The sequence below is a fragment of the Podarcis tiliguerta genome, assembly GCF_965153285.1.
Source record: "Podarcis tiliguerta genome assembly, chromosome: Z".
Taxonomy (NCBI): Eukaryota; Metazoa; Chordata; class Lepidosauria; order Squamata; family Lacertidae; genus Podarcis; species Podarcis tiliguerta.
In genome coordinates this window covers 7,524,214-7,545,078 of record NC_139553.1, presented here as the reverse complement: position 1 = coordinate 7,545,078, position 20,865 = coordinate 7,524,214, and the positions used below count along the sequence as shown (strand labels likewise).

Below are 20,865 nucleotides of genomic sequence, written 5' to 3'. Positions count from 1 at the left end.
GCAAACCTCTCACTTTTCAAAGCAGTACAAGAACTGGAACAAAGCCATCCTTCTAAATGTACACCTCGTTGAATTTTGCAGTGCAGTTCTCCAGGCAAGCAAGGTGTACACAAATGCATATGCTAGTATAAAGGGTGCACAGAAATACATATATTCTTTAAAAAAATAACACGCAGAAGTGCATTATATTCAGCGAAATGGATTTGCAAAAATGTGGGTTTTAGGAGAAGTTTGCACTGGAAAGGGTGATGAATTTCCGTAAGGACTTAAACAAAAACAAAAAATCACAAACTGATGTGGAAAGATGGAGAGCTGAGTTTTTGATTGGATAAATAAGAAACTGGGGAGGAATGAAGTTAACAGTGTTGTCCATCTCTAGCACACATACCCTCTCAGGGGTCTTCTCTTCATCGTGCCCTCAATCAGTGCTTCTCAAATGAAAGTCAGAAAACAAGAAAGTTGAGGCCGTATGTACCTATTTTGCAAGGTATTTCCACTGAAAAATACTCTTCCTTTAGTGCCTACCTATCTGCCTACAGACAGGCCCTCTGTGGCCAGTCTCAAAGCCCATAACTTATTTATACAATACAAAATTAATTGACTGGCAATCCAGGCCATGTGTGAATCCGAAGCCAAGAACTGGCAGTCAAGATCAAAAGGCAGGACCTATGAACAAGCCAGGAGTCAGGACAGAAGAGTGAGGAAAGACACATGGGAGCTCACATAGCCCTTGTTTGTCAAACAACAGTACAAAGACCCCTTACAATCCTTTCTGCTCTTGAGGAGCCCATGGCCAGCATGGACGGAGTTAGTCTGGAAGGGTTTTCACTCAGAATCTATAGTGCCATGGGGCAGCGGTTAGCAAGTCCTGCTACGTTATGAGTTGTGATAAGCAAATTCCATAGTCAAAATTGTGTGACAGTGGGGTGGGTGTGGGGCAACACCAGGGAAAGACCAGGCCTTCCTTGCTCACTCCTGGAAGCATCTGGTTTGCATTGTAGAAAACAGGATAGTGGACCTTAGTAAAAGATTAGCAGGACTGATCTTTTAAGTTCTTCCATTCATCCTATGAAGTATGCATGGTTCTCCACAACAATGGGTTGCCATTTGATAAGACCTGTTATTTATCCTTTCTCCTCATGCTGCCTGCCTCACCTAATACCATTTTTTTAACAAAGGTCAGCAGTAATCTGGATTTGAACTTGGTGTCATTGCTTGTTTTCTTCTAGGGCCTTTGCCAAAAGAATGGATTTTTGAGTTGCTCAAAGTTTGGGGGCAGACTTTGGAGGGGGAGTTTATTTTGGGCTCTGGTTGTTCTCCAATAGCAGTGGCAAGCCAGAAACTCTTGTAAGCACTGCCATTTGGGCTGGGGGATGGAGCATTGTTCTCTCCCCCAGCCCCTGAATCCAGCCACTTGTAACACTGAGTGTCTTCTCCTACTGTCTTGTGATTTATCTTTTCTCTGTGTTTGCTTCTGTTCTTCAAACAAAAATGGACAGGCCATGAAGGGTTGTTTGTTGAAAACAAGCAACCTAGAATTCCCAGATAAATGTCTAAGCATGAAAGTTGAGTATTAAGCAACATGTATATACAAATTCCTTGGGACGCGGGTGGTGCTGTGGGCTAAAGCCTCAGCGCCTAGGGCTTGCCGATCGAAAGGTCGGCGGTTCGAATCCCCGTGGTGGGGTGCGCTCCCGCTGTTCGGTCCCAGCGCCTGCCAACCTAGCAGTTCGAAAGCACCCCTGGGGGCAAGTAAATAAATAGGGACCGCTTACTAGCGGGAAGGTAAACGGCGTTTCTGTGTGCGGCTCTGGCTCGCCAGAGCAGCGATGTCACGCTGGCCACGTGACCCGGAAGTGTCTTCGGACAGCGCTGGCCCTTGGCCTCTTTGAGTGAGATGGGCGCACAACCCTAGAGTCTGTCAAGACTGGCCCGTACGGGCAGGGGTACCTCTTATATACAAATTGGTGATGGGTGGTGGAGTGGGTGGGATTTGGTTCAGTTTGCGTTTGAAAGATAACCCTACCTAATTTACAACAATTTCTGGAACAGTATACAAAATGAAATTCTTTGAAATTCACACTTCACTGAATATTGCACTGCCATACTCCAGCCAAGCAAGGTGTGCAAAAGTGCGTATGCTAGGGTAAAATTAAATGCACACATTACTGAAAATAACACACAAGAGTGCATTATATAAGGAGGCATTGCTTTGGGGGGGGGTGTATACAAGGCAAGACTGCATACAAGAATGTGAATATTAGGAAAAATTCACACTAAAATGCTAATGATTCTTCATGAGGACATCTAAAAAAATTGCATACATGTGGAGAATGGAACTTAAGAAAAAATGGGAAAATGTAAAACAGAGAGAAACCAAAATTGACAGATTTGCCTCTGCCACACGCACTCCTCCCCGGTAATATTTGCGGTAAGCAGAAGCAGGGGTTTTTCTCAGCTGGAACTCACAGGAACTGAGTTTTGGCACCTCTCAGGTGGGCACCATTGCCATTATTAAGAGAACAAGGGAGGTGTTCATGGTGAGTTCCGGCACCTCTTTTTCTAGAAAAATAGCACTGGGCAGGAGTGTTTGAATTAGGGCAGGGAAGTGGCCCTCCATATGTTGTTGGCACTGTCCCACCAGCTCAGTCTGCCAGTCTCCACCTGCCTGCCTTCATACTTGCAAACAGTCTATTCAGTTTCCTTTGCAGTCAGCTTCTTCCTCCTCCTCAGTTCTCACTGTTGCCCTTGCAGAACTCAGCAGGTAGGCGGATGTTGGGCAGAAGCAGAATGCACTGGCTCTAGCAACACCCTTGCCTTCAGCCCTACCAGTCCCAAGAGCACCAAGCTTACAACTGCATCCCTAACTATGCTGGCTGGATTGCGATTTATGACTCAGATTTACCAAGCTCACCAGGGTCCCTTGAGAGACCGACCGTCATCAAGCCTTTGGTCACTGTGCAGGGAGGCTGGAAACAAGCAATGACTAAACCAAATTCCATGTGATTGTTTTTGGATTTGCTTTGATAAAGCAGTGCCATAGCTATGGGGGTGGTATGGCCGGGCTTTTTGCCCCAGGTGCAGCCTTCAGAGGGGCACCATCGAGGCTCCCAGCTTGTGTGTGTGTTTGCAAATGTGTGTGGCGGGGGTGTGCCAAACGGTGTCTTTGAATTAGGTGAGATAAAGCCTAGTTTTGCCCCTGGATAAAGAGAGGTCAGGTTGTTTTACAAAGCTGATGTTTCTTTGCCTCACCATGTAATGAAAGGCTCCTTGGGAAACCATTACTCAATTGACAGTGCAGTCCTTAGGCTTCCTCACTTGGGAGGAAATCCAACTGTGCTCAGTGGAGTTTACTGGGGCTGGGAGCCTTTTTGTTCAACTCAAGGCAATCTTCCAAGACCTACATTGCCAGGGGCAAAAATGGACAGAGCAGTAAATGTAAGTTGTAGCTTTGCCCAGTAGGTTTCTATCTGCATTGGAACATCCTTTCCTAGCCTCCATCTGGGCAAGCAAGAGACATTCTCAGGGTGCAAGGAGACATTCCAGCCAGGCAAAAGCAGGGTGAGTGGGTGTGGCCTGGGGAGAATCCTGAGAGCCAGATAAAGAGGTCTGGAGGGCCACATCCTCAGCCCTGAAATTAAGGGATGGAGAACTTGTCAGCCAGCATGCCCAGTTGCTTTGGACAATAGGGGCTGGAGTCAAACAATATTTGAGTCTGAGAAATAATGAATTAGCAAAACCCCACTGCATTTTTCCCCCTTCAAATTTTTAAGCTTAATTCAGCTACTGGGATTCAGAAACCTTTGCAAAGGAATGCAAATCACCCACAGATCTGCAAGTAGATCACTATCTCCCTCTGCCGTCTTGTCCCCCTCTGCTTTACGCTCTGCAGCATGCAAAGGAGCATGTGGAACAGGTTGGTCTGGCTGAACACATTGCAGGGATGGGGGAAGAGGAACATGTGATTTGATGATATGATATCAGCATCCCCAGTGGCCTCTGAGCAATCTGTAGAATTCCTTCCTTCCTTCCTTCCTTCCTTCCTTCCTTCCTTCCTTCCTTCCTTCCTTCCTTCCTTCCTCCCTCCCTCTCTCTCCACACATCCTTCCCATTACTCACAAAGCACATCCTTCCCCTTACTCACAAAGAATCCTAGGAATCCTTCCCCCCACAGCTATAGTTCCCAGCATCCTTTACAAACTGCAGTTTCCAAAATACTGGGGAGGGGCCTGGAACCCTGTGCTTTAAATGGATGTGTACGCAGCCTTTCTCTCTGCATCTGAAAGCAGCTCAAGCAGAGAAGACCTTTAACTGACATATTGACACACTTACTCCAGTGTAAGGCAGTCTCCTGGCATTACGCAAATGTCCCATCTTAGGAAAAGTGCTATGTTGAGTTATCACTTGGTTTGGTTTGCGTTTGGGGGCATGAGTTCTGTTTCGAAATTATGCTCTTCCACCCTTCATGCAAACACGCCGTTTCCCTCCTCTCCCCCATTTCTGTTCTGAACTGCTGTTTCAGACTGCCAAGCTTAAGGAATGGAGCTTACTGGCCTTTACCAAAGAGATGCGTCAAGGAAACATTCTAATGACAGCTCAAAAAGGCTTTGATCCTCTTCCAGGACTGCACTCATGGCTTTGAAATGCGACTTTGGCAGCCCTTGAGTCTGGCTGCTTTGGTTCTCTTTGGCATCGGCCCATTTGAGTGACATTACATCCTCCATCACGGGACCCAAATAACCTTGAGAAGATGATGGGTGGCTCACAGTCCATGCTGAAGCAGGGGGGCTTGAGGTGCCTACCAGCAGTTGTTTGGTGCTGTGAGAGCAAACATGGTAACCGCAACATAAGAAGCTGAGTGGAAGAGCACAACACTTTGCAGCCAAAAGGTCCCAGGTTCAGTGCCTGGCATCTCCAGGTTGTACTGGAAAAGCTCCCTATCTGAAACCCTGGAGAGCCACTGCCGTTCAGTGTTGGTTGTACTGAGCCAGGTGGGCTTTATACAAGGCAGCTTCCTGTGTTCTTTTTTAAAATCAGCCCTTTGTTTGAAATCATGAGGGCTTGAATCTTACTTCATTTTTATGGAAAATACCACAGCTCCGTAGAGCACTTGCTTTTTATAAAGAAGGTCGCTGATTCAATCTACAGAGAATAACTGCCTGCCAGTGTAGACAGTACTGAGCTAGATGGACAAGGGATATCACTCAATATAAGGCAGCTTCCTATGTTTCTACACCTGTTCTGAAATTCTCCCCCACGCATCTTCATTTATTCCAAATTTTAGGATTATGAGAGGAAGGGAAGACTTTTCTATCCATACCATACTTCATTTTTAAACTGGTCTGCTTTTTTTTATAAACTGAAAAGCTTTTGATGTTAAAACCCGCTCAGACCACATGCTTAAACATCTATTTGTTTTACAAAAATGTGTCTACCACTTTCTCAACCATAACAGGTTACAAAACAGAACCACCCTTAAAAAATAGCTTTACAGTGGTACCTCAGGTTTCAGACGCTTCAGGTTACAGACACTTCAGGTTACAGACTCCACTAACCCAGAAATAGTACCTTGGGTTAAGAACTTTGCTTCAGGATGAGAACAGAAATCGTGTGGCGGTGGCACGGCAGCAGCGGGAGGCTCCATTAGCTAAAGTGGTCCCTCATGTTAAGAACAGTTTCAGGTTAAGAATGGACCTCCGGAATGAATTAAGTTCTTAACCCGAGGTACCACTGTATAGGCAGATGGTACAGACCAGGGCTGGGGCAACTTGATAAAGCCAGGGGACCAGATCCTTGTCTTCTACACACACACACACACACAAACACACAACTGGCCAAGTCTGGAAGGAAAGTAGGCCTTTGCACGTGTCAGTCACCTGATGCCAGAGGTAGTAAGCGATATGGCCTTGTGGGCTAAATGGCCTGTCGGCTGGATGTTCCCAACCGGTGATACAGGCCCTTACAGTGACAAATACTATAAAGTTGATACAGGTGTTGAAGAAGATAAATGCATATATGTGTTTCAGTATTGTTATCTTCCTGGTCTGAGGCAATTCTTGAGGCAAGCTTCTCCCTTAACCTGTCTTCCTTCAGAATACTAGATGCTGTGTAGCTGGTACTGTCTTCCCTTTCAAGCAACTGTCCAGACAGCATCTGCCAGATGTGGCCAGGTCCTGGGGCGAAGGGGAATGGAGCAATAATTGCTGGTTTTGCCAGACATTCAGCACTCACAGATTGAGCCTACTGTATGCGATGCATGTTTATTTGCAAGCAAGTTGCACCGTGTTCTGTGAGGCTTATGCTGAGGTTAAGTCTGTGCAGAATAGTAGTCTGAGAGCAGCTCCTCCTCACCTGCTGGCCACCATTTCAGTGGCCCACCATTGCCATTTTCTTGCTGAAACACACTCTAAGCACTGCCTGTGGGCACTGTGTCTCATGTCTGGAACTCTCTGCCACAATATGTGGCAATGACCACTAGCTTAGGTGGCTCTCAAATGGGACTGACTGAGGCTCCACCTGCACTATACATACAAAACACTATTATACCACTTTAGGCAACCGTAGGCTCCCCCCCCCCCCCGGCAAGAATCCTGACAAGTGAGATTTTTTAAAGATGCTGAGGGTTTTTGGGCTACCCCTATTCTATTCCCAAAGCTGCAGTCCCCTGAGCTGTTTAATAGTCAATCCCTTTTCCCAGGGAATTTGGGGGGTGTTAGCTTTGTGAGGGGAATAGGAGGTCTCCTAAACCCACTACAGTTCCCATAATCCTTTGGCAGAAGCAGCGACTGTTAAAGTGGTCTAATAGTGCTTTGTTGAAACTGTTAATAACATTTTTAATAAATAAAATTTAATAAATTTCAATAAATAAAATTTTAATAAATTTTAATAAATAACATTTTAATAAAATAAAAATAGTGCTTTGAATGCATGGTATGGATATGGCCTTACTGAATATACAGAACACATCTGGAAACTCTTCAGTCAGTGCTTGAGTCCCACAAGGAAAAAGGTGGGGTATTAATAATAATAATAATCAGTGCTTTTTTCCCTAAGAGAAATGGTGCCAGTACTAATCATAATCCTCTCCCCGACCCCCACCGGCCTTTCCTCTCTCACACACATGTACTCTCTCGCCTGTCCCCCCTCGATTAATTAAAGCCCCACTTTGAGACCCCTCCCCCTTCTTCAACCTCCCCCCCCCTACTTTGCCCCATCTGCTCTTCACACCCACTCCTCCTGTCCTCTCCCTCCCCCTCCTCCCAGCCACCATCCGCACCCTCCGTGCTCAACTCAACGGCTTGCCCCAGCCACAGAATGGAGGATGGCGGCACTAGCAGCAGAGGCTTCTGCCTCCTCCCCTTCTCTTTCTCCCTTCCTCCGCTCCTCTGCCCCCATCCCACAGACATGGAGAGAGTGAGCAGAGATGAAAGGGGCGTGGTGCTTGCGCCTACCTGGCTGCTCATGCGCAGCGAGGCAGTGACATGGCAGTGCGTCCGGGGGAGAGCATGCATTGTGGGGGCAGCAGAAGGGGAACAGTGCAACCTGTTGACTGAGTGTGGCAACTACAGCTCTGAACAAGAGCCCTCTTTTTCTTGCCACTGCTGCTTCAACCTACCTTTTGCAACCCCCCTTTTAGCCACGGTTGCTTGCTTGTTCTCCCGACCCTCCGTTTACCTTATCACAATATTTTTTTTGGTGAGGGGGGGGGAGGTGATGGCACTGTGTACCACTAAGTACAGTAGTACCTCTGGTTGCAAACGGGATCCGTTCCAGAGGCCAGTTCGCAACGTGAAAAGAACACAACCCGCAGTGGCGTGTCTGCGCATGTGCAAGTTGTCATTCACCACTTCTGCGCATGTGCGTGACGTCATTTTGCGCTTCTGCGTGAGCGGTGAAACCCGGAAGTAACCCTTTCTGGCTCTTCCAGGTCACCGCAGAACGTAACCTGAAAGAACGTAACATGAGGAGGATGTAACATGAGGTATGACTATACTGCCAGAAAAAAGCACTGATGGTGATGATGATGATAGCTGCCATTAGATTCATGGCAGATAGGCCTGTCAAGGGTTATTAGTCTTGACAGTGAACTAAAAACTCTGTTCAGAGCCAGCGGACATCTGCATACCTGGTTCGAGGGCAGAGGTGGTGGACAATGTTTTGACCCAAGAGACACATTCTTTTCTGGGCAATCTTTCAGGAGCCACGTGCCAGAAACAGGCAGGACCAGAGGCAAAATGGATATGAGCAATGACTGTAAACTTTATCTTTGTATAGTAGACTAGTTTCTACACATGCTTTCTCTTTCTCTCTCAGACACCCCCCCCCTTCTGGGTTGGGTCACCAAGAGACATTAGTAGAGTGCAGCAAGGCAAAAACATTCAAAGGAGGGCGTGAAGCCAGAATCTTGATGGGTGTTGCTGGAGAGTGGGTATGTGGGATAGGGAGGGTAGATAGGGTAGATTTATGGAGGGCTGCTGTTGATGTCCAGGCCTGAAGTGCTGTACCTCTGTGCTAGGCAGCCAGAATGAAGGCCTTATGGGAGGTATCTGTGGGAAGCCACAAATGGTCCATTGGTTGAACCAGAGCGGCTTTTTTTGCATTGTTCACCTGTTTGCCACATCTGGTGATGAAGCTGTGAAGGTAGAACACAACATGGGCAGAGGTTTCAAATGGACACCTCAGGGAAACTGCTCTTCCTTTCATTCTTTATAAGATTTTTTTAAAGCCAATGCTCAAATATCAGCAGAAAAACCTATGTGTTTGTCACAGGTCACAGAGAGCACAGGGCGACAGTGGATATGAGAACTGGGTTAATCGTCACAGAGCTGCATCCTTCAGGATAGATCTGTGACTGCTTGTCTCAAGATAAACGTTTGGAAACAACCCCCACCCAAAAACAATGGTATCCCTGAGGAGATGGCTTTTCTCCATGATTCAGCAGAAGGCGGCTTGGGGACACCCAGCCTAGAGATATTTTGAAATCAATGACTTCTGTGAGAGACAGGGGGAGGAGAGAAATGATAATGCTATTGTGGAAACACATGTCTGTTTTCCATTGGGGAGTTCTTGGAGGGATGAGTGGAAGCCTCTGGTCCCGAGCCAGCTCCCGTGGTCTCTCTTCCTTCTGGGAAGGGAATTTTCACAAAGAATTCAAGGAACCCAGCTCAGTGGAACAGAGGAGCAAGCGGTTCATGAGAGCACCACGTGTAACAGGCGAAAACACATGCACAGCTTGCCAAGAGAGAGAGGTGGAAGAATCCAAATGTTTCCCATCCTTGGAGAATTTTTTGCCCTAGAGAGTGCAGCCCCCTTCATTAGTATGTTTTCCAGTTGCCCCATTTCAAACAAAACAAAATGGAAAAAATAAAATAAGCTTTGGGAAATTGTGCTGTCTTGCACAGTGTTCTATCTGGGAAGAGGCATTGTGCTTAAAAACAGAATCTGTCACACCTGGCTTACAACCTGAATTTTGCAAGCCTGTATTTCTAGCATAGTTTCTGGGTCAGAACTTGTCATGACAAAATATGCTTTAGTGTCAGATTCTGAAGAAATAGTTCTGGATTTATTTATTTTCATCTAGACAAATGGAACTTTGCCTGAATTTTTTTAAAAAACAACAACAATAGGTTGTTTTATTTCCCCTCTCATGTTTTTGTTTGTTTGTTTAATTTGCAAAATTGCACAATGGTTCAATGGGAATCTCCTAGGAAAATAGAAAGCTGTCTTATCCTGAATCAGACCATTGGTCCATCTAGCTCAATATACTGCCAGTTACTACATGGGTTGGCAGCTGTTTTCCAGGATTTCAGGCAGAGCTGTCACACAGTCACAATCTCTCAGCTTAGTCTTACCTCACAGGGGGGCTGTGAGTATAAATTTGGGGTGAGGCGAGTGAGACATGCTGGCTGCCCTGAGCTCCTTCGAATGAAGTGTGAGATAGAAGTGCCTACACTGGGAGGAGGTTGTGATGTGAGAATGGATTATTTACTTTCCTGCTACAACCTACACAAACCCCTCAGTCTGTAACTGATACTCTCCTCCAGGGGCCTCTTACCAGGGGAGGTTTGGCAGGTTGTGACAAAAGAAAGGGCCTTTTCAGTGGTGACTCCCTGCTTGTGGGATGCTTTTTCCAGTAAGGCCCACCCGGCACTATCCTTAATGTACATTTATCACCAGGTAAAATGTATCTCTTGTCCTAGACATTTCACTGATAAGAATGATTTTGCTGTTTATTGGTTGTGGCTTTTTGCTGTTGAATATTTTGCCTCTATTTAAGTAGGTCTGTTTTATGGGTTATTACATATGTTTTATTGTAATGTATTTCTCTTTTATTCTGATGTTATGATTATTTATTTATGAATCACTTCTCATGAGGCATTCTGAAGCAATATGTAATATAATTTTTTTAAAATGGAAAACGTTGTGGGGGTTTTTAAAACACACACACAGTTAAAACAATTGCATATATTATGTATTATAATGTATTAAATGTCTATACCACTCTTCATCCGAGGATCAGAGGGCATAATTATATATCTATATCATCTATCTATCTATCATCTATCTATCTATCTATCTATCTATCTATCTATCTATCATCTATCTATCTATCTATCTATCATCTATCTATCATCTATCTATATATAAAATCTATATTTTTCCTTTGTTTTTTATTATTGTTTCTGATTATTTCTGATAGTGCTGTGTTACTGTTAGTTGTAGAAAAGAAGTTAAACACAGAGGGGTTATGGTGAAAAGAAAGGAAGACAGTATGAGAGACAGGCAAGAATGGGTTTTCCTCAGGCTGTGAGGCTGAGGAAGGGGGAAAACTTCTCAGGTGAGAGCTGGGGAGATTCACCTCTTTGTATGTGGATTGACGATTAGGGTAGAATTAGAATAGGGGGCTGTGTGTTTGTTGCTATTTATATTGTCTTTCTCCTCTCTTTTCTTTTGTTTTTTCTCTTTCTTTTTTACTTCATTGCTTCTAGATATATTTTTATTATATTGTGAAAAAATAATAAAAATTTCTGGAAAAAATGCAGTTTATGTATGTGCTGTTGTGGTTTTAAACTGCAAGCCTAATACAGTTACTAACTGGGGTAAAGATTTTAATTTAGAAGGCTTGTAAGAACATCTTCAACAGGCACCAAAAATAAAATGGAAATAATTTTTTTTGTTTCCAGAGGCTCTTTAAATGGCAAGTGAGTATTAAGCTGCATTTATCATTGTTGTTACAGTATGCGATGCAAAACAACAGCAGTTCATTGTGAGAGTTTGATGGGCTCCTGTTGGTGCCACACGCTTCTTGAGTCTGAGCACAGAGTATCTGATACCCTCAGCAATCTCCCATGAGGTGCTTGTCTGCGTTGCTAATGAGGCATCAAGAGAGGAATGACAGGTTGATGTCCTTGTGCCCCTAAGACTAGCTTTGACTTTCTGGATATGTGTTTTATCCACTTCTATTATTATTATTATGGAGGTGGGAGGATCCTTAATAAAATCTATGGGTCGCGACTCCCTCTAAGTTGAGCCAAATCACCCCCTCTGTAGCTTTCTAAAAGCAGTTGCTAAGAGAGCTGTCTCCAAAGGCATGAGAGTGGGGGGGGGGGCTTCCCTCCCCTCCCTCCTTGCCTCTCCCCCCCCACCTTCTCCAGTAATTTGAGTCTTGGTTTCACCTCTACTGCAGGTTTCAAAATGCACTGTTACCTTACAGAACTAAGAGTGAGGGCTCAGCTGCATGATGATCACATTTTGAATTCTTGTGCTGAAATTCCATGTTCGGCCAAGCGGGGATTTTTCATTGAGCAGGGATGTGGAAATAGCAATGGCTATGTTGTTTTGTTGTTTTCTCTCCCCCCCCCTCTTTTTTTTGTCCAAGTGTTAGAACACAATGCATTTAGCAGCAGAGAAGGGAGTGAGATGTAGGCAGCCCCAAAGAGCTGACCCCATTACACACTTAGCAATGAATGCATTGGAGGATGGGGATTGGGGCTTTGTGCCCATGACATGCTCCCATCAGCACATTGCCCCAGCCCTGATAGGGCCAACTGCTCACAGCTGCCCTGGCTCAAGCAACCAGTGCCTGATAGCAAGCTGCCATTTTAATTTCCCACCATGCCTCCTAATGTAGCATTACACTTGGGCAGGGAACCCTCTTCCCTGACGGCTGCATTCTAAGGACAACATGCCAAGGGTGGGTGGGGCCAGGGGGAAAGGGGGAGGAGCAATGCGTGTAAAGTTTTACCTTTGTACAATAGGTCAACCACCACCACCACAAATCTTTATTATGGTCATTGACCAGTACAATAGGTCAGTCTCTATGCTCCATCTGGGCAAGCAAAAGGCATTACCAGAGTTCAATGACACATTCCAGTCTGGCAGAAACTAACAAGGAGGAGGGCACGAAGCAGGAAAAGTGAGGTTTATGGGTTGGTGAAAGTTCTGAAAGCCAGAGAAGTCAGGAAAGCCTCCAGGTTCTGAGGTTCCCCACCCTGCTCTAGTGCATTGTGGGTGCCCTGAAGTTGATGCTATATCATAGGACATTGTTAGAACATAAAGCAGTTTTAATTTCCCACATTGCACATGCTGGCTGTAGGGCACTAGGTTGGCATAGGGTGCCTGAACAACATCTTCATGCACACACCTGCACTGATGTGAGCTCTGTCCTTTTAGCTGGGAAGGCTGTGTTTAGCAATATTACCACTTAGCACTGAGAAACACACACATTAACTCTATTCAGATAATAAGATGAGCCTGTGGAGTTCAGGGCAAGTCAGGGAGCATGAACATGATCCCAATGCCATCCACTGCATGCATTCACAGAACATCAGGAACGGGTTTTAGGGACCCAGGTAGTCTTAGTGAGCTAATGCACGAAGACTGAGCTAGGAGCAAAGGGGGATCCCTCCAGGCTGAGTCATCTTTCCATTTATGAGATGGCAATTTCCCAAATGAGTCAGTGATTTGAGCTGCTGGTTGCATTCTGAAGTGGTATAGTGCCTATAGTCATTATGCAATAAGAAATAGGTCTCAGTTAGCTTACTCCAAGTGATTGTGGGCAGGACTGTCAGTAATCACACAGTAGCCCTTGGCTCACAGTCACATCAGATCAGGGCAGGGTTATACATGACTAGATTCTCCTCCATCCTTTTAAATAAATAAATAAAATTTGTTTGTTTTTAACGTTCCATAAACAGAAAAGCAGCATGTCTGGGACAATTTTAGCTTGCGTCTCTTCTTCCTGATAAACTAGATTCTTTGTGAAAGTGTTTTCCTTCCTTCCTTCCTTCCTTCCTTCCTTTAAAATACCAGAGCATTCAATTTGTAGCCCAAGTACAGATTTACCTCTTCAGTGAGATTCAAGGTGACACAGCTGAAAGGTATGGGGTGATTTGAACCTGGAAACTCTGTGGCTCCTCTATGGGTGATTCTTCATCATTCCCATTGGCACTCCCGTTCTGGTCAAAATGTAGCCTTGTGGTTGCTGGATATTCCCAAAGGGGGAAAAAAAGATGGGAAGAGGGTCTCACAATTCTACACCAGCCCAATACCCATTCTGATGTTAGCTCATATGATGAGACTTTTGTCTGTTTTGAGGGGGTCGCTTCTCATTTATGTGATATTTTCTCATCTTTTTTTCTGTTGTAGAGCTTATTTAGATGTCAAAGAACTTAAGAACAGGCTCCAACTGGATGGCTCAACACATCTCAACATCTTCTTTGCTAACTCCTCTGAAGAAGAGTTGGCTGGTGTAGCTACCTGGCCGTGGGACAAGGAAGCTTTGGTACACCTGGGTAAGTCATTAGGACACCAGAAGAGCTCCACAGTATCAGGTCAAACAACACCCTGTTCTCACATTGGTCAGCCTGATGGCTCTGGGAAGCTCATAGGTAGATGGCAAAGGCAACAGGCCTTTCTTACTGTTATGCATTAAAGGTAAAGGTAAAGGTACCCCTGCCCGTACAGGCCAGTCTTGACAGACTCTAGGGTTGTGCGCCCATCTCACTCAAGAGGCCGGGGGCCAGCGCTGTCCGGAGACACTTCCGGGTCACGTGGCCAGCGTGACATCGCTGCTCTGGCGAGCCAGAGCCGCACACGGAAACGCCGTTTACCTTCCAGCTAGTAAGCGGTCCCTATTTATCTACTTGCCCCTGGGAGTGCTTTCGAACTGCTAGGTTGGCAGGCGCTGGGACCGAACAACGGGAGCGCACCCCGCCGCGGGGATTCGAACCGCGACCTTTCGATCGGCAAGCCCTAGGCGCTGAGGCTTTTACCCACAGCGCCACCCGCGTCCCTACTGTTATGCATTAGAACATTAGAAAAGTCCTGCAGGATCAAGTCAATGGCCCAGTCTTGTCCAGCGTTCCATTCTCACGTTGGCCAATTATATGCCCTTAGGGGAGAGAAATGATACAGCCAATGCAAGAGAATTAGAATTAGAAAGTCTGGTAGGTTCTCTTGTAGATCTTTGGGCCCTTAGCCCATGAGTATCAGATTGGGAATCCCAGAATTGCAGTTATCTGGCCCAAGCATTGCTAGACCTGGGATAATTAGCCAAATCATCTCCCTATGAACTTAAGCAGAGTCCTGCTAGATCAGACCAGAGGCTCATTTAATGCAGCATCCTTTCCTTGCCCAACTAGATGTCCACGGGAAGCCCACAAGCAGTGCTTGAGCGCAACAGCAATGCGTTCCCCACCTGTGATTCTCGGCAACTGAAGAGGCAGACCTTGAAAAGGGAGAATCTCCTCCCTGTGGACTGCTCCTTGTGGCAAAGAAGAAAGGACAGGATGCTGTTAACCTTTATCCTGATTTCTTATCATTTGCAGTCATAGTCTTAAGTAGCCCACTGAATAATAATAATAATAATAATAATAATAATAATAATAATAATAACATATATAAATCAAAACAATATTCACCATTCCTCGCTTCCTGGCTTACAACCAGGCAAATATTAGATTATAAACCCGAAACATTTTACAGTATTTCTCAAATGATGTCAAGACAAAAGTATTTCACCTTTTTCAAAGAAGTTGCTTCTGAGGGCATCTTCTCCACGTGTGGAATTTGCAAAGGTTTTTGAGTGAAGGAACAGGTTATTTTAGTGGGGGAGATGTAACACTGTGACTTATTAACCTCGCAATCGTTGCTCGCAATGCAGGCAGCTGATTTCCTTGTCCCAATTGGGTGTCCCTGAAGAGCTGTATGTCAGGCTGTAAGGTGGGAGCAGCCAATCATGGCCAGTCATAGACAGCTAGGTGGAAGTTGGAACTAGGTGAGAAGGCATGTCCTTAAGTAACCTAGGGTTTGAGGATATGTGTCCATATTGGAGAAGCTAGTTGGTTGTCTAAGAGCCTCAGTGGTGTCCTCAGGAGGCTTCACCCCAGGCAAAATCCCTGGCTATATGCCCTTTGTTTCACCACTGGAAACCCCTAATGGATGTCACCTGGAGTTTTATGGTGGGGGAACAGCCAGATAGGGCCAGGCTAAAGCATCCAGTTTGTGGGTGGAGAAATGGCAGGGGAGTGGTTTTAACCAATTTTCAGAGGGTTAACAATTTGGGGGTGAGGAAAACTCACCATCTCCAGAGGGCCTTAGGGCATATTCTCCCCCCCCCCTCTCCAAAGTCCCTGGGAATGACATGGCATGATGAAATGACATGATGGGGGCTTCTGGAGGTGGTGAGGAATGGTCTGGGACCCTCACTGACAAAAGCTGGCTTACAATATTTAGACCCATCAAGTGATATAACATCCATGCTTAATGTTGAAAAATCCCTTTACAGGTGGTATCACAGGGGCACTGCTGATGACTGTAGGCAGCTAAGGAAAGACTGCAAAAATGACTGTATTAAGGGGGATAAAGATAAGTCCTTCTGAATTATTTATACCCTGCTTTTATATAGCTCCCAACCCTGTATGGTAATCAGCTTCATGGCTGAGTGGGCATTAGAACCCTGCTCTCCCAAGTTCTGGTCCAGAACTCTAAGCACTACACCATACTGCCTCCAGTGGTGTGGGGGGGAAAGGCTAAGTAAGCTTCAGCACGTGCTGATTAACTTAGAAAAAGCATATTGGGTCAGTGATCAGGGATGATGGGACAAACATAGGAACCCGCTTTATGCAAAGGCAAACCATTGGTCCACCTATCTCAGTGCTGCCTACACTGACTGGCAGTGGCTCAAGCCACAGCTTCTTTCAGTCCTGAGGGATGGGTCACTGTTCAGTGGTGGAGCATCTGCTTTGCCTGCAGAAGGTCCCAGGTTCAATCACCAGCAGCTCCAGATAAGGCAGAGAGAGACACCCTGGATAGCCACTGCTAGTCAGCATAGTCAATTCTGAGCTAGATGTACCAGTAGTCTGACTTAGGAACATAGGATGCTACCAGCGCCTTACACTAGCTCATCAGCCTCAGCACAACTCATTTCATGCTATGTATTATTATGCCTCCTGCATTTTCAGTAATGCACTAAAGCACTAAACCAGGAATGAAAGAAACTCTCATTTTTGCCTGGGTGTGAAAGAGAAGCTGTCCCCCCCCCCACCTGGGCAAACTTCAGAGGCAGAGCACCACTCACAGAGGCATAGCATAGGGGCACATGAGGGCTGTGACCCTGCATGCAATTTTGTGAGGTGATACACAAACAGGTGCCTTCATTGCAGCCTGGCTCTGTGCAAGAAGGAGCTGTGTCTTCTTGTTCATGCCTGACCCAAGCGGAGGAGAGCAGGAGAGTGTGCAGCAACAATGCTGCCCACTATCTTCAGTTGCAGGGTGCCTTGCGCATGGCTGCAGCTGCTCTGCTGCCAGGTCAGGCCTGCCCTGCCCACGGAGGGCAGGAGGAGAGTGGGTGGCAGCTTCCCCGCCCCTCTCCTCTCTTGGACTGTGGTGCATGGGATGGTATCCTCCATGCCTCCCTTGGGGGAGCCGCACAAGCCCACCCCTGGCAGCAAGGGCATATGCTCTGCTGCTGACTTGCCACTTCCAGGGATCCTTCCAACATCTGCATTTTCTCGCTTCCCCAAGATCCTTCTGGGCAGTAATAGATGTAGCATCTCACTTCTGTCAGTTGGGATGCATTGGAAGGCAGAGAGGATGTGGGCCACCAGACGGAACTCTGCAAGCAGGTGGTGTGATTCCCCCTCACCTGCCCCATCACATCCTTGAATCTTACCTCTCTGAAAATCAGCCATAAATATGCCCCCAATTAATCACCTGCAAGTGGGGAAGAGGGCTTTTTGCCTTTGCTCTTTCAGAGGCATAGCCTTCAGGAGTAGGTGTCAAGGTTGTAGAACTAAAAAGGAGGGATGTAGGTCAATATTAGAGTACCTGCTTTGCATGGAGAAGGTTCTAGATCCAATCTCTAGTGTCTCCAGGTAGGGCTAGGAGAGAGCCACATCTAGAACCCTGGAAAGCCACTGCCCGTCTTGTGCAGACAATCCTGAGCTAGAGGGACCAATGGTTCTGGTTCAGTGTAAGGCAGTCTCTTCTATTATCAAGCTCAGTGATAAGGGAACATCAGATATCGGGAGATGAAGAAGACTTTAGCCTGAGATTTCGGGGTACCATGGGCTCATCCATACTTACCTTTGCTCCACATTTCTATGCACAGGTCTAGGATTTCCAGGTCCGTGCCCAAGTGTCCTTTTTTTTTTTTGCCCTGGACACTTTCCCTATAAAAACCTGCTGTTTAGTGCGGAATCAGAACAAACAGCAATTTCAGCGTTAAAGAGCAAGGGGGAAGCGATGGGCCCCCCAAAAAGGAAAAAGCATTGGGACATGGACTGGGAAAGCAAGGGCCCATGCCTAGAAAGCATGGGGCAAAAGGTATGTGGATGAGCCCAATACTGGCTTGGGTGCACCAGCGATCTGTGTCAGTAGAAGCTGCTTCACATAGAAAGAGACAAAGTCAGAGACAGGAGTATGAGGAGGGTGCTGGGGAAACACTCCCCCAGCAGCATACATAATGTTGAGCTTGTTGGACCAGTGGTCAGATTCAGTGTAAGATGCTTCATTTGTACCAACAGGGAGTGAGGGGAGAGAGGGCTTGACAAATGAATGGAAGACTTTGGGGAGCCGTTGTCCCAATGGCATAGACAATACTGCATTGGTTGGACCTGTGGTCTGACTCAGTATATAACACTTTATTTGGGGGAAGAGAAAGAGGTGAGTTTGAGAGATGCTTGGGAGAGTCAAAAGACTGTCATGAAAGGAGATGTGGAAGACCTCTTCCTTAGACTCTAAGGAATCACTGTCCCAGCAAAATAGACAATTCTGAGCCAGTTGGTCTAGCTGGACCAGTGGGCTGACTTGGTATAAGGTGCTTTGTACGTACAAGCACAAGCACACACAGAGAGATGAGCTTGAACGGGAGAGCGGAAGGGCTGGCATGCAGCTTGGGAACAGAAGCAGGCTTTTTTAATTCAGATAACTAGATTTTTTGGCTAATTGGTGTTGTACTCTCCTGTAGCACCTCCTGCTGGACCAGTCATAGGTATTTTCCACTGTCTCTTCTCTTGATTTCAACTAATCTCTTAATGGTCCAAAGCAGCATCTTTTAATACCTTGGATTCAGTTTCTTTGGGGTTTTTTTCTATATAAACGTGAGTGCAAGAGTAATCATCACAATAAAATATAATCAGTGGACAGTCTGAAGTTGACTCACACACACACCCCCATAAGGCAAAAGGAGAAAAAATTAATTTCCTGTTTTAAAAGCCCTCACTGCCCACCTTTTCTCCTTCAGCAAGAACTTTGCTGCTTAATCTTTCTATACTCTTTTTCTTTCTATAAATCCAATATGTATTTAATAAGAAAAAATAAGATGAAATATGCACCACTGTCCGGATCTTAGCTTTGGAATATAGATCATCTGGTCAAGGGAAACTATCTTTTTGGTGGGGAGATTGCAATTGATTTAGTCTCTTGACAACTGTGAAAAATATACATAACCTCCACCAAAAGAAGGGGGGGTCTAAAAAGGGAATAAATAAGAAAATCAAGCAACCTGCACAGTTGCCTTAAGCCCTGATGAAATTGAGCCAGCCTGTATTGTGATTTTTATCTCCTCACTTAGGGAGTGTTTTTCCAATATATCTAGTGATGGGGTGGGGAGGAATGGTAGGGAGATAAGCTTTGAGATGGGTTTGCAGCAAAATAATCAACATGGATTCTCTCTTGCTGCTATTCATTCACACACACTGTCTAGTGGCAGCACCAAAGGAACAGCGCATTGGGCACCTGCCAAGGCTCAAACCTCAGCAAGGACCTCACTGTTGACCACTAGAGTCCCTTGACTGTCCTACTCCTCCTCACAGTAGTCAACTGTTCACTTTTCCTATCCAAAGGTGTAATGGAATCATAGCATTCTGGACTAGATGAGCTATTGGACAGTTTGAGCTCGCTCCTCTTACATTCTGATGTTCTTACGGCTGGAAAAATGAGAAGCTTATATTGACAGATCCACCAATCCTTTATCTGAGAAGTCTGTATTTTCTAGTACCTGGCAAAACACTGTCTCTGTTATTTTAATGTATACTTATAATAGAATCATAGAATTGTGGAGTTGGAAGGGACCCCAAGGGTCATCTAGTCCCACCCTGTGCAATGCAGGAATATCAACTAAACCATCCATGACAGATGGCCATCCAATCTCTTATTAAAAACCTCAGAGAGAGGAGAGTCCATACGTCCCAAGGGAGACTGTTTCACTTTTGAAGAGCTCTTGCTTTCAGAAATTTCTTCCTAATGTTTAGTCGGAATCTGCTTTCTTGTAACTTGAAGCCATTGGTTTGAATCCTACCTTTCAGAGCAGGGGAAAAACCAAGCGTGCTCCATCTTCCATGGGACAGCCCTTGAGATGGCTATCATATCTCCTCTCAGTCTCCTCTTTTCCAGGCTAAACGTATCCACCTCCTTCTCATTAGGCTTAGTTTCCAGTCCCATGATCATCTTGCTTGCCCTCCTCTGCACACATTCCAGCTTTATCAACATCCTTCTTAAATTGTGGTGTCTGGAACTGGACACAGGATTCCAGGTGTAGTCTGACCAAGGCAGAATAGAGTGGTACTGTTACTTCCCTTGATCTGGACCCTATACAGTGGATGCTCGGGTTGCGAACGTAAACCATGCGGGATGCACATTCGCAACCTGCAGGGTTCACAGCCCGTGTCTGTGCACGCACGGGTTGCGATTTGGCGCTTCTGCAATGAGAAGCTGCAATGAGCTAAGTTTGACTCCTGCTGGTTGCTAACTTATTATTGATTAAAGCATTCCTCCCCACCCAGCTTTTCACCTAACTGCCTATGCAATTTTTCCAATGTTAAACCTCTCACAAAGTCCCCATTTGCCCCATGCAGGGACATTTACTGGTTGCTCATATGTTGCCTGCAGAGTTTTTCCCAATAGCAGCTTTTGGAGGGTGGGGCAGTAAAGTGGATTGAGAAAATGGCGCTGGAGGTAGGGTTTAAAAAGGCCCACCCCAATGATCATCTTTTCTTGAATTGAATTCTCTTGCAGCCATTATTATTGTTACAAACCAAATAAGGGAGTGACCATGGCTCTTCTGCGTCTCATCTAGCACAGTTGTAACACTAAAATTAATGGGTATACTAGGGCTTTTTTCCCCAGCTGGAACTCACCAGAACTCAGTTCCGGTATCTTTCAGGTGGGTGCCATTGCCATTTAAGAGAATAAAGGAGGCATTCATAGTGAGTTCCAGCACCTCTTTTTCTAGAAACATAGCACTGGGGATGACTTATCCTAGGATAAATCTGCCTTGTTTTGCTTGCCCACAGAAGAACATAATAAGAGCCCTGTTAGATCACACCAAATGTCAATGTAGTCTAGGATTTTTTCTCCCAGCAG

At 45.7% G+C, this 20,865-nt stretch overlaps 1 protein-coding gene across 1 annotated transcript in view; it reads left to right on the top strand.

Moving 5' to 3' along the window:
• The window catches only part of PAPPA (pappalysin 1), a 239,549-nt gene that overhangs the window by 41,879 nt on the left and 176,805 nt on the right, over nt 1-20,865 (top strand). Inside the window, exon 3 of the mRNA XM_083422840.1 lies at nt 13,648-13,793. Within this exon, the coding sequence (XP_083278966.1) occupies nt 13,648-13,793 (146 nt within the window). The remainder of the gene's footprint in view (nt 1-13,647; nt 13,794-20,865) is intronic.